Genomic DNA, 12,699 nt, shown 5'->3' with positions numbered 1-12,699 from the left:
TCGCTTTTGCCTTGTAGACAGCAGAGTAGTGCATCTGGAGGAAGAGGAGGAAAATGGTCGAACAGTTAAGTCTTTGGAGTCAGAAAGTTGTGGGTGGGCGTGAACTATAGTTCTTACTTTGCTACTCAGCAGTGTGTAATCTCGTACAACTGTGAACTTAAAATGTCTACTAGGGGTTGAATTGTGTGTCCCCCACTTCCCAACCCCCCAAAAAGATGATGTTGACGTCCTCACCTCCAGGACCTCAGAATGTGACCCTGCTTGGAAATAGAGTCCTTGCAGACATTATCAGTTATGATGAGATCATACTGGAGTAGAGTGGGCCCCTAATCCAAAATGACTGGTATCCTTGTAAGAAGACAGCTCGTTAAGACACAGAGGGAGAACAACACATGAAAATAGAGGATTGGCGTGATGCATCTGTAGGCCAGGGAACGCTAACGATGGCTGGCACAGCACCAGCCCTAGGAAGAGGCAAGGCAGGAGTTCCCTCTGGGTTTCATAGGGCGCGTGGCCCTGCCGACGCCTTGACCTCAGGCTTCCGGCCTCCAGAACTTAGACAAATTTCTGTTGTTTTAAGCCACTCAGCTTGTGGTACTTTGCTGCGGCAGCCCTTGGAAAATAATGAACTGTCTAAACCTTGGTTTTCTCCTCTATGTAGTGGGGATAGTGTTATTTAGGAGTGATTGAGAGTATTGATTGAATGAGGTAATGTTTATTAAGTAGTAAACAAGTATGGTAACCAGTTGGCATATGAGAGCTGCTGTTACTGTTATTTTTATTACCATCATAGTTATAATTTCCTTTCACACTTTCTCTCAATGTGGTGTAGATTTGTCTTATGTGTTGTTTCCATTATTGCAGGCTGAATATAAAAAAGCTGTAACCACGAATCAATGGCACCGTAGATTAGAGTTTCCAAGTGGAGAGACAATTGTTATGCACAATCCAAAGGTAATGATAGTAACATATTAAAGTGTTAGGTTCATTTTAATAATTATTTTGCTGAATGTGTTTGATAAATGTTCATTTTTATTAATTTCTGTAGTGGGGATATATTCATTACAAGTGCATTGCTTTTAAAGGCTTACTATAGTTCACCTTGATTGTAGAAACAAAAATGAATTTTAAAGTTTTCTCATGAAATTTTTGTTTATGACAGCATGTTAACTGAAGCTTAGTATGTACCACTGAAGTTGTTTGATAACATTTTTGTACTTGATCTGGGCTCAGCAGACTTCTGTAAAGATAGAGGAAATACTTAAGGCTTTTTTAGAGGCCCTGTGTTTTCTGTTGCAGCTGTCAACTCTGCCATTGTAACCCTGAAAGCAGCTACAGATAATAATGTAAACCAATGAATGCGTCTGTTTCAATAAAACTTTATTCATAAAAGCAAGTGGTAGGCCACATTTGGCCTGTAGGCCATCCTTTGCCCACCCTGCCCTTGATGGTCTGTTTCAACCTTGAAAGTAAAACTATGTCCTTCCTCTTTTTATTTATATTGTCTCCATGAACTTTTCTTGTTTTTTTAAGATACTAATTAGTGGTGTTCTGATTCTCCCATTTACCATCCTTAATCTCTCTGAGTTCCAGGTTCCTTACCTGCAATAAGATTTACCTCCCAGGGTCACATTTTTAGATAAAGTGAGGTTATTTATGCAAAAGCATCTAGTATAGTGCTTGGCATACAGTAGTTTCTCTTTTATTTCAAAGAAGTGTAAAAGAAAACAAAAGTAATCTATAACCTAACTATATCTGTAGTCCTTATTGATATTGAAATAAATAAAAATAGAAACATATTCATATGCCAACAAAATTTAAACAGTATGAAAAGGTATCAAATGAAAAAAGGCTCTTAGCTCTGCATTCCCCCAATTTTTCCTCTTGGTGATAACCACTCTTGACCTTTTCCTTTGTTTTTTTTAACCTGTTGTTTTTTAGACAAACACAAAAATTTTGCATACCATCTTGGATGCATTTTTTTTTTAAGAAAAACTTTTGTGTGACACTGGGCTAAATATAATATAGTCATGTGCTGAATAATGATGTTTCAGTCAAGGACAGACTACATGTGGAACAGTGGTCCCTTAACATTGTGACCCAGCTGACAGATTCCTGTAGCCTAGTGATGTTGTAACTGTTGTAAGCTTGTAGCACAGCCAGAGACTGCGTGTATGACAGTGCGCCCGTAAGATTAGTACTGTATAGCCTAGGTGTGTAGTAGGCTATACCATCTAAGTTTGTGTAAGTACACTCTGTAATATTTGCGCAACAACGAAATCGCCTAATAATGTAGCTGTCAGAATGAATCTCCGTTGTTAAGTGGCATGTGACTGTACCGATGTGTTTGTGGCGATACTGGTGTAAACAAACCTGCGCTGCCAGTCATAAAAGTGTAGCACATAGAATTATGTACAGTATATAAGACTTGACAATAAACGACTTTGTTACTGGTTTATGTATTTACTATACTGTACTTTTTATTATTTTAAAGTGTATTCTTTCTACTTACAAAAAAAGTTTACTGCACGACAGTATGCTGTGTTATGCTGGGAGCAACTTCATACACCTCCTGTTTACCACATCTCTTGATTGCATCATTTTCTCTTGTGCTTGATTTAATCCAATGTTGTTTTGTTCCTCATGGCACCTAAGTGTACAAAATCCCCTGCTGATGTTGCCGGTAAGAGGCCGCGTTGTAGAAATGAAAAGTGATTAAGGACTATGAAGGTATAAAATCATGATGGTTATTGCTTGCCAGTGAGGCATGTCCCATTCCACCATAGCTACGATCTTGAAAAACAAGAAGAAAGTGACAGAAGCTGTTAAAGGATCTGCTTCATTGATAACAATGAGACTAACAAAAATTCGAGAAGGGTCTATATCTGACATGGGGAAACTTCTACTGACGTGGATTGAAGGCCAGACACAGAATTGTATCCCTTCCAGGACCTTGATGATCATGGCCAAAGCAAAATGTTTGTTAGCGATGTTGAGAGAAAAGGCTGGACCATACTACAATGTCGAATTTACTGCTAGCTCTGGGTGGTTTAAACGATTCAGGAGTCGTTATTCATTACATCGTGTGGAAGTGAGTGGTGAGTCTGTGAGTGCTGAAGTGAAGGCAGCTGAAGCATTTTTGGAAACTCTTGATAAGCTGAGTTTGGAGGAAAATTCCTTGCCAGAGCAAATATTCAATATGAATGAAATCTTCCTATTCTAGAAACAGATGCCTGAAAGGACTTTCATCTGTAAGGAAGCCAAATCAGTGCCAGGTTTCAAGGCTTTTAAGGACAGGATAACAGTCTTGCTTGGGGGCAATGTTGCAGGCTAGAAATTGAAACCCCTTGTGATCTGGCACAGTGAGAACCCCAGGGCCTTTGAGCATATCTGTAAGCACACATTTCTGGTGTACTACAGCAGCAGTAAGAAGTCATGGATGACCCAGCTCCTCTTCCAAGATGCCCTCTTGAACTGCTACACCAGCAAAATGGAGAAGTACTGTTTGGAGAATAACAAACCTTTCAAGATTTTGCTGATTGTTGATAATGCTCTCAGGCATTCTCCTTTCATTGGTGATCTTCATCCCAATATTAAAGCGGTATTTCTCCCTCCAAACAGCACCTCTTTGATCCAACCCATGGGTCAAGGAGCTATTGCAGCCTTTAATGCCTACTACCTGAGGAGGACCTTTGTAGCAGGCTGTTGCTGCAACTGAGGAAGACACTGAGAAGACTGATGCAATTCTGGAAGGATTAGAACGTGTATGACTACATCAAGAACCTTGCTTGGGCTTGGGGTGATGTCACCAGGAGTATACAAATGGCATCTGGAAGAAGTCACTCAAGAGGTTCGTCCATGACTTCAAAGAATTTACCAAGGATGAAGAGGTTGCAAAAATCAACAAGGCTGTAGTTGAGATGGCAAACAACTTTAACCTGGGTGTGGATGAGGATAGCATTGAGGAGCTCCCAGAGGTGGTTCCTGAGGAACTGACTAAAGAGTTGTTGGAAGTGGAACAGGAATGCATGCATAGCTGCAGAAGCAGCAAGAGAAAAGGTAAATGAAGGAGAAGAGAAAGAACCGCCAAGAAAATTCATTGAAGGGTTTAGCAAAATCTTTTGCAGACTTCAACAAGCTCCTTTAAAAGTTTGAAAACATAGGGGCTGGCCCCGTGGCCGAGTGGTTGAGTTCGCGCGCTCTGCAGCAGGCGGCCCGGTGTTTCGTTGGTTCGAGTCCTGGGTGCGGACATGGCACTGCTCATCAAACCATGCTGGGGCGGCGTCCCACATGCCACAACTAGAAGGACCCACAACGAAGAATACACAACTATGTACCGGGGGACTTTGGGGAGAAAAAGGAAAAAAATAAAATCTTTAAAAAAAAAAAAAAAAGTTTGAAAACATAGACCCCAACACTGAAAGGTTTTCATTAATAGAGAAGAATGTTCATGGTGCATTATCTGCTTATAAGCAAATCTATGATGAAAAAAAGAAACAAACCAAGCAAACCACCATGGACTTATTTCTGAAGAGTGATACCTTCTCAAGAAGAGCCTCAGGCAGGTCCTTCAGTATTCCAGAAGAAGACATTCTTCTCACAGATGACAGCTCCATGCACATTATTGCCCCTGAAGACCTTCTAGTGGGACAAGATGATCTGGAGGTGGAAGACAGTCATGTTGATGATCTTGACCTGTTGTAGGCCTAGGCTAATGTGTGTGTTTGTGTCTTAGTTTTTAACAAAAAAATTTTTTAAGTAAAAAAAATTTTTAATTTAAAAAATAGAGAAAAGGTTATAGAATAAGGATATAAAGAAAGAAAATATTTTTGTACAGCTTTACAGTGTGTTTTAAGCTGTTATTACAAAAGTCAAAAAGCTGAAAAAAATTAAAAAGTTTATAAAAGTAAAAAAGCTACAGTAAGCTAAGCTTAATTTATTATTGAAGAAAGAAAAATTTTTTAGTGAATTTAGTATAGCCTAAATGTATAGTGTTTGTAAAGTCTGCAGTAGTGTACAGTAATGTCCTAGGCCTTCACATTTGCTGCCACTCACTCCCTGACTCAGAGCAAACCTACAAGCTCTTTCATGTGAGTGCCCTATACAGGTGTACCATTTTTTATCTTTATACTGTATTTTTACTGTACCTTTCTATGTTTATATGTGTTTAGATACACAAATACCATTGTGTTACAGTTTCCTACAGTATTCAGTACAATAACATGCTGTGCAGGTTTGCAGTTTAGGAGCAGTAGGCTATACCATAAAGCCTAGGTGTGTAGTGGGCTATACCATCTAGGTTTGTGTAAGGACACACTATGATGTTTGCACAGCCACAAAATCACCTAACGATGCATTTCTCAGAACATATCCCCATCGTTAAGTGACGCATGACTATACAGTTGATTTAAAAATATATGTCTTCCTCAAAAGTAATGGGCAAATCAGTTTTTGGCATTCAAATTGAATTTGTATATTAATTGGGAATCTTGCTATTTAAAGGATTTTGCCTTAAGTGTTTCTGTAAGACAAAGATTCCTCTGTTCAAGGTAACTTTTCCTTAATTTCTTATGTGTAAACCTAGATTTTTATATTACATTTTTAAATCAAGATATATGACTTCCAATTTGGTTGTGTTATTTTCCACCATAATCATTTGAAGGAATGGTATTGATTTGCTTAGTTTTAATGGTTAATGAACAATTGCAGGACTCTTACAAAATTGGTTTTGGGAGAATAGTATTGGTACTTGATTTATAGACCAGCCATACTATGAAGTAGTTTATTATGTATTGAAATAAATTATTTTTAATTGTAGTAGAAATGAATTTGGTAATGAGCTCTGTCATAATCCTTCTCTTGTATCTTGAAGGTTATTGTTCAGTTCCAGCCTTCATCAGTGCCAGATGAATGGGGAACCACACAAGACGGACAGACAAGGCCCAGGGTTGTAAAGCGTGGAATTGATGATAACCTTGATGAAATTCCTGATGGTGTGTATAGTTTGTTTAGGACCAAGATCATTTTTAGACTTCTCTATTTTAGCCTCGTTTTTTAGAATGATGAAAAAAGAAACAGTTATTAGGATTACTTGCCATAACATGCAGAAATCAGCCAGGTTGGCACATATTTTTCTTTTTAATTTTGTTACTTTTATATATATTTACTTTTTAATTTAAAATTTTGTTGATATACAAACCATGTAATACAGATTTTAAAATATGTATTGTTGTAAAGCAGCACTTTGCTTGTTGAAACTGCTAGGCTTTTGGCAATATTTTTGGGCTTGTTTTGTCATGCCTCATCTTATTTGTATTACTTTAGTGCAAAAGTTGGCAAACATTTTCTGTAAAGGGCCAAATAGTAAATATTTTAGGCTTTGCAGGCCATGTGGACTCTGTTGCATCTTCTCAACTCTGCCATTGTATTGTGAAAGCATCTATAAGGTATGTAAAGAAATGGGCATGGCTGTGTCCAATAAAACTTTATTTATAAAAACAGGCAGCGAGCAGGATTTGGCCAATGAGCGGTGAATTGCCAACCCCTGCTCCAGTGTATGTGTTTTGGTTTCTCCTATTATACTATTTAAAGTATGGATTTTATTTTGACAATTACATACTTCGTGTTTGTTTTGTTGTCTCATGAAATTACAAAATAAATGTACTCATATTATGAATCTGAATGAAATAACTAAAGTAAAATAGTACATTTAACTTGGAGATATTACTGTATTAAAGGGAAGGATTTTGGGAAAAGATTTAAAAGTTTATATTGGCAAATTGCGTCTCCATGTGGGGCTGAGTGCCCTGAGGATTTCCGAAGAAATCACAAGGTTATGGAGCCTCTATACCTACAAAACTGCCGGTTGTCATATCCTGATAGCCTCTGGGATCAGAGGCTGCCTGCTTCCTCCACTTGGTTTAGTTCACTGTTATTTCCCAAGTGGACTTTGAGCTGTTATTCTCATTTGAGAGGGTAATAGGATTATTAGCCTTGAAGGGTCATGAATTTCTTTGGCAAGTTTGTGATGACAAAAGAGATATCTAGAATATTGCTATTCAAGTAAGAAAACCCAAACAATTTCCCATCTCATTGTATGTATGTATGTATTTCTTTTGTAGGGGAAATGCCTCAGGTGGATCATTTGGTGTTCATGGTACATGGCATTGGACCTGTGTGTGACTTGCGCTTTAGAAGCATTATTGAATGTGGTAAGTGGTAGTCATTTTATTTCATGGAATGATTTGAGAACTAATAGAAGGACTTTTAAATGTTCATTTTTAAGATAGTTTCCAGCTGTATACTACTGGCTGAGGGACTGTAAGAGGAGATTTAAATGATTACTGTGAAATATTAATTTGTACTTGATTTGCTCTTATGACATATGTAACTCATAAAATTCTGGGCTGTGAAGAATCAGAAGGGCTCCTGGAAATAACTTAGCCTCTCTGACAGACGTCCTCTGCCTGAGCACTTCCAGCAACTAGGAACACCTGTGCGTTGAGCCGATTTAAAGTGAATTAGTTGTGAGAAGTTGTTATTGGAACTATGACTCTGCCTGGTCTATGTAGATTTTTGAAGTTTTATTTTTATGTCTGTGTAATAATAGTTAGTATTTATTGAATACTTGGTCTGTGCCAAGTGTCTTGCATGTAGTGCATCATTTAACCCTCACTGTAAGCCTTTGGGGTCTAGGTGCTGTCACTGTTATCCCCTCTGTAGGTGAGCAGCTGAGGCCCAGAGGGTGAGCTCGCCTCTCCCATGTCGTGGTCTGTGGGTTCTGGAGCAGGGAGCCTGTGGTGGGCAGTCTGCTTCCAGAGTCGGTTCCCATGCTGCCCTGCTGCCTCCCAGTAGTCATAGTTAAACTCACGTTTTTCAGTCATTTATACATTCCTCTAAAATAATGAAAAGTTGAAAAGAACTTCTTAAAGGTTGGAGTTTTTTATTTTTGGACTAATTTTGTCATCATTTTTTTTCCCCTTCAAAAGTTTGTGTTAAAAAATACTGGCATATTGGCGGGAATTGCTGGTTACCTATCAAACTAGGAAAATTTAATCAATTTAATTTGTCTTCCCTGATTTTTTTTTTTTAAGTGGATGATTTTAGGGTGGTTTCTCTCAAATTGCTGCAGACACACTTCAAGAAAGCTTTAGATGATCGGAAGGTCAGCAGAGTAGAGTTCCTTCCAGTTCACTGGCATAGCTCCTTGGGCGGGGATGCCACGGGCGTTGACAGGTTTGTGGATTCTGATGACTTTTTAGATTAGTCGAGCTTAGATTCGGAATTCAAACCATAATGTGAAGTAGTTTATTATGACTTCAAATACATTTATTCAACAAATTTATTTTAATTATATGCTTGCTCTGATATATGATTCAATACTGGCTGTTAGGTTTATATGCTGCTTTTCTGTGTGTGTGTGTGTGTGTGTGAGCGTGTGCATGTGTACGTATGTGTTCCTATTGTAAATATTTAAGAGAATCAAAGAAATTTAAGCTGGTTTAAAAATACTATTCTAATCTATAGTGGTTTAGACTGGGGCCTGTCCTGTATATCGTAAGATGTTTAGCAGCATCCCTGGCCTCTACCCTCTAGGTAACAGTAGCACCACCCCGCCCAGTGTAACAACCACCAATGTCTGTAGTGACTGCCGAATATCCTCTGGCAGTAAAATTGCCCTTGATTGAGAACCACTGATTTAGATTATGGTTCCTCAGTGGAGACTCACGTGGCAGGACAATTCTTTGTCATGCCATGGTGCTGCATCCATTGTAGGCCGTGTGGCATCCTTAGTCTAAAGGCCAGCAGCACTCACCAGTAACTGTGACAACTGAAAATGGCCCACTCAATTTTGAATGTTCCCAATTGAGAACCACAGATTTAGATAATATTTATGCTGAGACATAGGGCTAATAACACATCTGGATTTTAGTGAAAGTCATAATGTTTCAAGGCACGGGTTTAATAAAACTGCAATTTGTAATCCTACAAATAACATTCTATGTTATTCCATGGTAGGCCCTATTATGAGGGTGTTTTCTTTCTCTGGATGTTCATAAACCTTAATATGGCCATTCTCAAATCAGGAAAGATTTTCATTCCATGCAGCTCCTTTCTTGCCCCTTGCTACATTCTCTATTGTCCTTTGCACCACGATTTTTGTCAGGTACTCTGATTTCCTATTAAGTGGAAGAAAGATGGAAGAGTAGGCTTTTCTCTTTAAAAATAAAATTAAAATCTTTGCATGCGCCTTATTTTTATGATAACTCTTCAGAGAATCCCGAAATTCATAGTACAGTTATAGGCACACAAAACAACTTCTTTGCTTTATCTTGATTTATTTGTAATAACTCTGGCTACAGAATCAACTTATAGTTAGCGTATGGGCTTCTTTTACTCGTATTTTCAGAAATAAAAATCTAAACTTTTAAAAATCCATAGATTTAAGATGGCTACTGACTGAATTTACTCTTTTTTCTTTCTAAACAGGAATATTAAGAAAATCACTTTACCAAGTATTGGTCGGTTTCGTCACTTTACCAATGAAACCTTGCTAGATATTTTATTTTACAATAGCCCCACCTACTGTCAGACGATTGTGGAAAAAGTAGGAATGGAGATAAACCGTCTGCATGCACTCTTTATGAGTCGGAACCCAGACTTCAAAGGAGGAATCTCTGTTGCTGGTCACAGTTTAGGTAAAACTGTCAAACAGCCACATTTCAAACATAATTTTTCTAGCGTTATCACTGCTTTCAGTGTGAGTGACCATTGTTAGTGCGAGATTTAGAATTAGAGATTTTAAGTTTTGTAAAGGGTAGACACGAACGCTTTGAGTTTAGATTATGCCATTGATACTTACCTCTCCTAGGAATTACCTAAGAGTGCTTTATATTTTAATTTATTCTGCTGTTTGGTAAAACAAGAATATTGATTGTCAGATCTTAATTAACGTCTAACTTTTGTATGACTTCTGCCTACAGACTTTGGGAAAAAAAGTAGGAGAATTTATTTAGTGTTATAAAAATATCTAGAGCATTATGAAACAAAATGCTTCTTTTTCTTAGGTTCTTTAATATTATTTGACATCCTGTCTAATCAAAAAGATTTGAATTTATCAAAGTCTCCTGGGCCTTTTGCTGTTGCTAATGGAGTTGTGAAGCAGCCACATTTTCAGGAAAAACAGGTATGATCCAATTCGCATTTAGATTTAGAGTTGGAGCTGAACAATTTTCCAAAATCTGAACTGTTTCCTGAAATGTTTTATATGTCAGAATACACTGAGGTTTACAAGTGTAATGGAATCATGTGGCTTGTTGTTTGAGTTTCTCACTCTTCTTCCTTATGGATTATAAATTTAAATGTGAGAGAAAGTTTATGGTTTAAAAAATATGGTAAGTAAATTATTTTAGGAAATGGGAGCATGAATGATTTGTTAAATTTATATACTTTTTCAGAATATTCAAACTTTGGATGACACACTACCTAAAATTATGATTTGTCTATAGAGCACAATTCTTTAAAATTTTTTGTGGATCAGGAGACATTTTATGGGAGTTTTTCTGAGCTTTGCAATGTTCTTGACTTTTTTTTTTAAGGCTCCTGAAGAGCCAAAGCTGACTTTGGATGAATCTTGTGACCTTGATGTTGAAAATGAAGAAGTCCTAACTTTGCAAGAAACTCTGGAAGGACTTAGTCTCTCTGAATACTTTAGCACTTTTGAAAAGGAAAAGATCGATATGGAATCTCTGGTACTGATGATCGTTTGATTCATTTTTATTTAAAATTGTTTTTCTTTTATAAGATTGAAGATTAACAATGATTTAAACACTCTTGCGTCACAATATATTCCAGATAAGGCAGAGACTTAAATGTTTAAAAAATTGAAAAACACAGGAGTTTTTTTTTTTAATATAATTTGGGAAGGCTTTTCTAAGTATGACACAAAACCCAGAAGCGAAAAGAAAATTTGCATAGCAAGAGAAGCCATAAACAACATCTGGAGGCCAATGATAGATTAAGAATATTTGGAACACACATTTTAGACAAAGGGCTTATTTCCTTACTATTCAAAGCTTCCACAGATTAGTTACACAAGGACCATTAGCACAATGGGAAAATAGGCAAAGAATATGAACAGATGATATATAGAAAAGGAAATAACAAATGGCTTCTTGTCATATGAAAACTCATGGGAGGAATGCAAATTAAAAGTGCAGTGAGATTTTTTTTTTTTAACCTACCAGTTTGGCAAAAATAAAGAATTTGATAAAATACTGTGTGGCCAGGATGAGGGGAAGTAGGCTCTGTGACATGTTGTTCCTGAGTGTAAATTGGTACAACCTCTATGAAGGACAGCTTGGCAATATCTTTTAAAATATGAGAAATACATACCTTTTGCCCCAGCAATTTCTCGGCCAAGAATAATTCCTACAGAGAAATATGAGCACAAGAATATCTATAAGGATACTCATTGCAGCACTGTTTGTAATAGCAAAACTGAGCAACATCTTCTGTGTCCACCAGTGGGACACTAGTGAAGTCATTTTTGGTGCATCCACATAATGGGATACCCTGCAGCTGTTGAATAAATGAGGCAGTGTCAGAGATATTGGTGTAAAATGATCTCTAAGATATGTTATAGGAAAAGAGCAAAGTTCAGTCCTGTCTGCATAGCAGGCTGCACACACACAGTTAAACATGTAGATACTGTGTGTGCATAAGATATCTGTGGAAGGAGGGCACGTTGCCACCAGCTGCTGCTGAGAGAACTGGGTGGTCCGGCCAGGAGTGCAGGGGAGAGGCTTCATTGTATGCTCGACTATAGCTTTTGACTTTTGTATAACAATGTGTATTTTCTGTTAAAAATTAATAGAATGATTTAGATTTGAAGGCCTAAGATTTTACAGCCTAAATTAACCCATGATTTAAAAACAAAAAATATTAACTTTAAAAGAATTGACTGGATCTTAGATTGCTTTAGATGATATGGTTTCTTGTTATAATTTTCCTTATTTCAATTTCAGTTCATCTGTCACTAGACTGGATAATTAATGTGCTTGTTTGTTTACTTTTAAAGCTTATGTGTACAGTTGATGACCTGAAGGAAATGGGCATACCCCTTGGACCCAGAAAGAAGATAGCTAACTTCGTAAAACATAAAGCAGTTAAATTGGTAAAGTTCATTTCTGTCTTATAAAAGAAGCTAAAACTCATATGTGACTAGCATATTTTTTGTTAATGCCGTTATGATTTGGCCAGCTAGTGTGCTCCCTGCCCAAGGGCACGGTGGTGGAGTTGATGGAAGCCCAGACTTTGGCATCAGCCATGATTGGATTTAAATTCCAATTAGGGTAGCTGACCATCCCGGTTTTCACAGGACTGAGAGAATTCCCAGGATGAAGGACTTTCAGTTTTAAAATTGATATTTGGGGATATCCTGGTGCAAAAACTAGGTTAGTCCTGGACAAATAGATGAGTTGGTCACCCTAATTCCAGTTCAACCACTTATTAATTACATCTTCGTGAGCAATTTGCTTAACGTTTTTGATCCTTGGTTTCCTTCATTTCTAAAATAGGAGTGATGATACCTGCCTGATAAATGTTAGCTCATTTTCTCTCTTCCTGAACCTTCTGACCTTCTACAGAGATAAGGACACCCCCACTAAAATCTTTTTAAATACTAATCAAAAAGCAAAA

General features: G+C 37.4%; 1 protein-coding gene across 4 annotated transcripts in view; it reads left to right on the top strand.

The window, feature by feature from the left end:
- The window catches only part of SEC23IP (SEC23 interacting protein), a 56,765-nt gene that overhangs the window by 25,786 nt on the left and 18,280 nt on the right, over positions 1–12,699 (top strand). For all 4 annotated transcript variants that reach the window (XM_044749823.2, XM_070482186.1, XM_014849221.3 and 1 more), the window contains exons 5-12: positions 865–954; positions 5,873–5,993; positions 7,122–7,211; positions 8,094–8,235; positions 9,490–9,698; positions 10,068–10,186; positions 10,599–10,751; positions 12,080–12,175. In XM_044749823.2, coding sequence (XP_044605758.1) covers positions 865–954; positions 5,873–5,993; positions 7,122–7,211; positions 8,094–8,235; positions 9,490–9,698; positions 10,068–10,186; positions 10,599–10,751; positions 12,080–12,175 — 1,020 coding nt within the window. The remainder of the gene's footprint in view (positions 1–864; positions 955–5,872; positions 5,994–7,121; positions 7,212–8,093; positions 8,236–9,489; positions 9,699–10,067; positions 10,187–10,598; positions 10,752–12,079; positions 12,176–12,699) is intronic.

This window comes from Equus asinus, chromosome 2 (genome assembly GCF_041296235.1).
Source record: "Equus asinus isolate D_3611 breed Donkey chromosome 2, EquAss-T2T_v2, whole genome shotgun sequence".
Classification (NCBI taxonomy): domain Eukaryota; kingdom Metazoa; phylum Chordata; class Mammalia; order Perissodactyla; family Equidae; genus Equus; species Equus asinus.
Note: the sequence above shows the minus strand (reverse complement) of the source record. Positions and strands in the feature narration are given on the sequence as shown.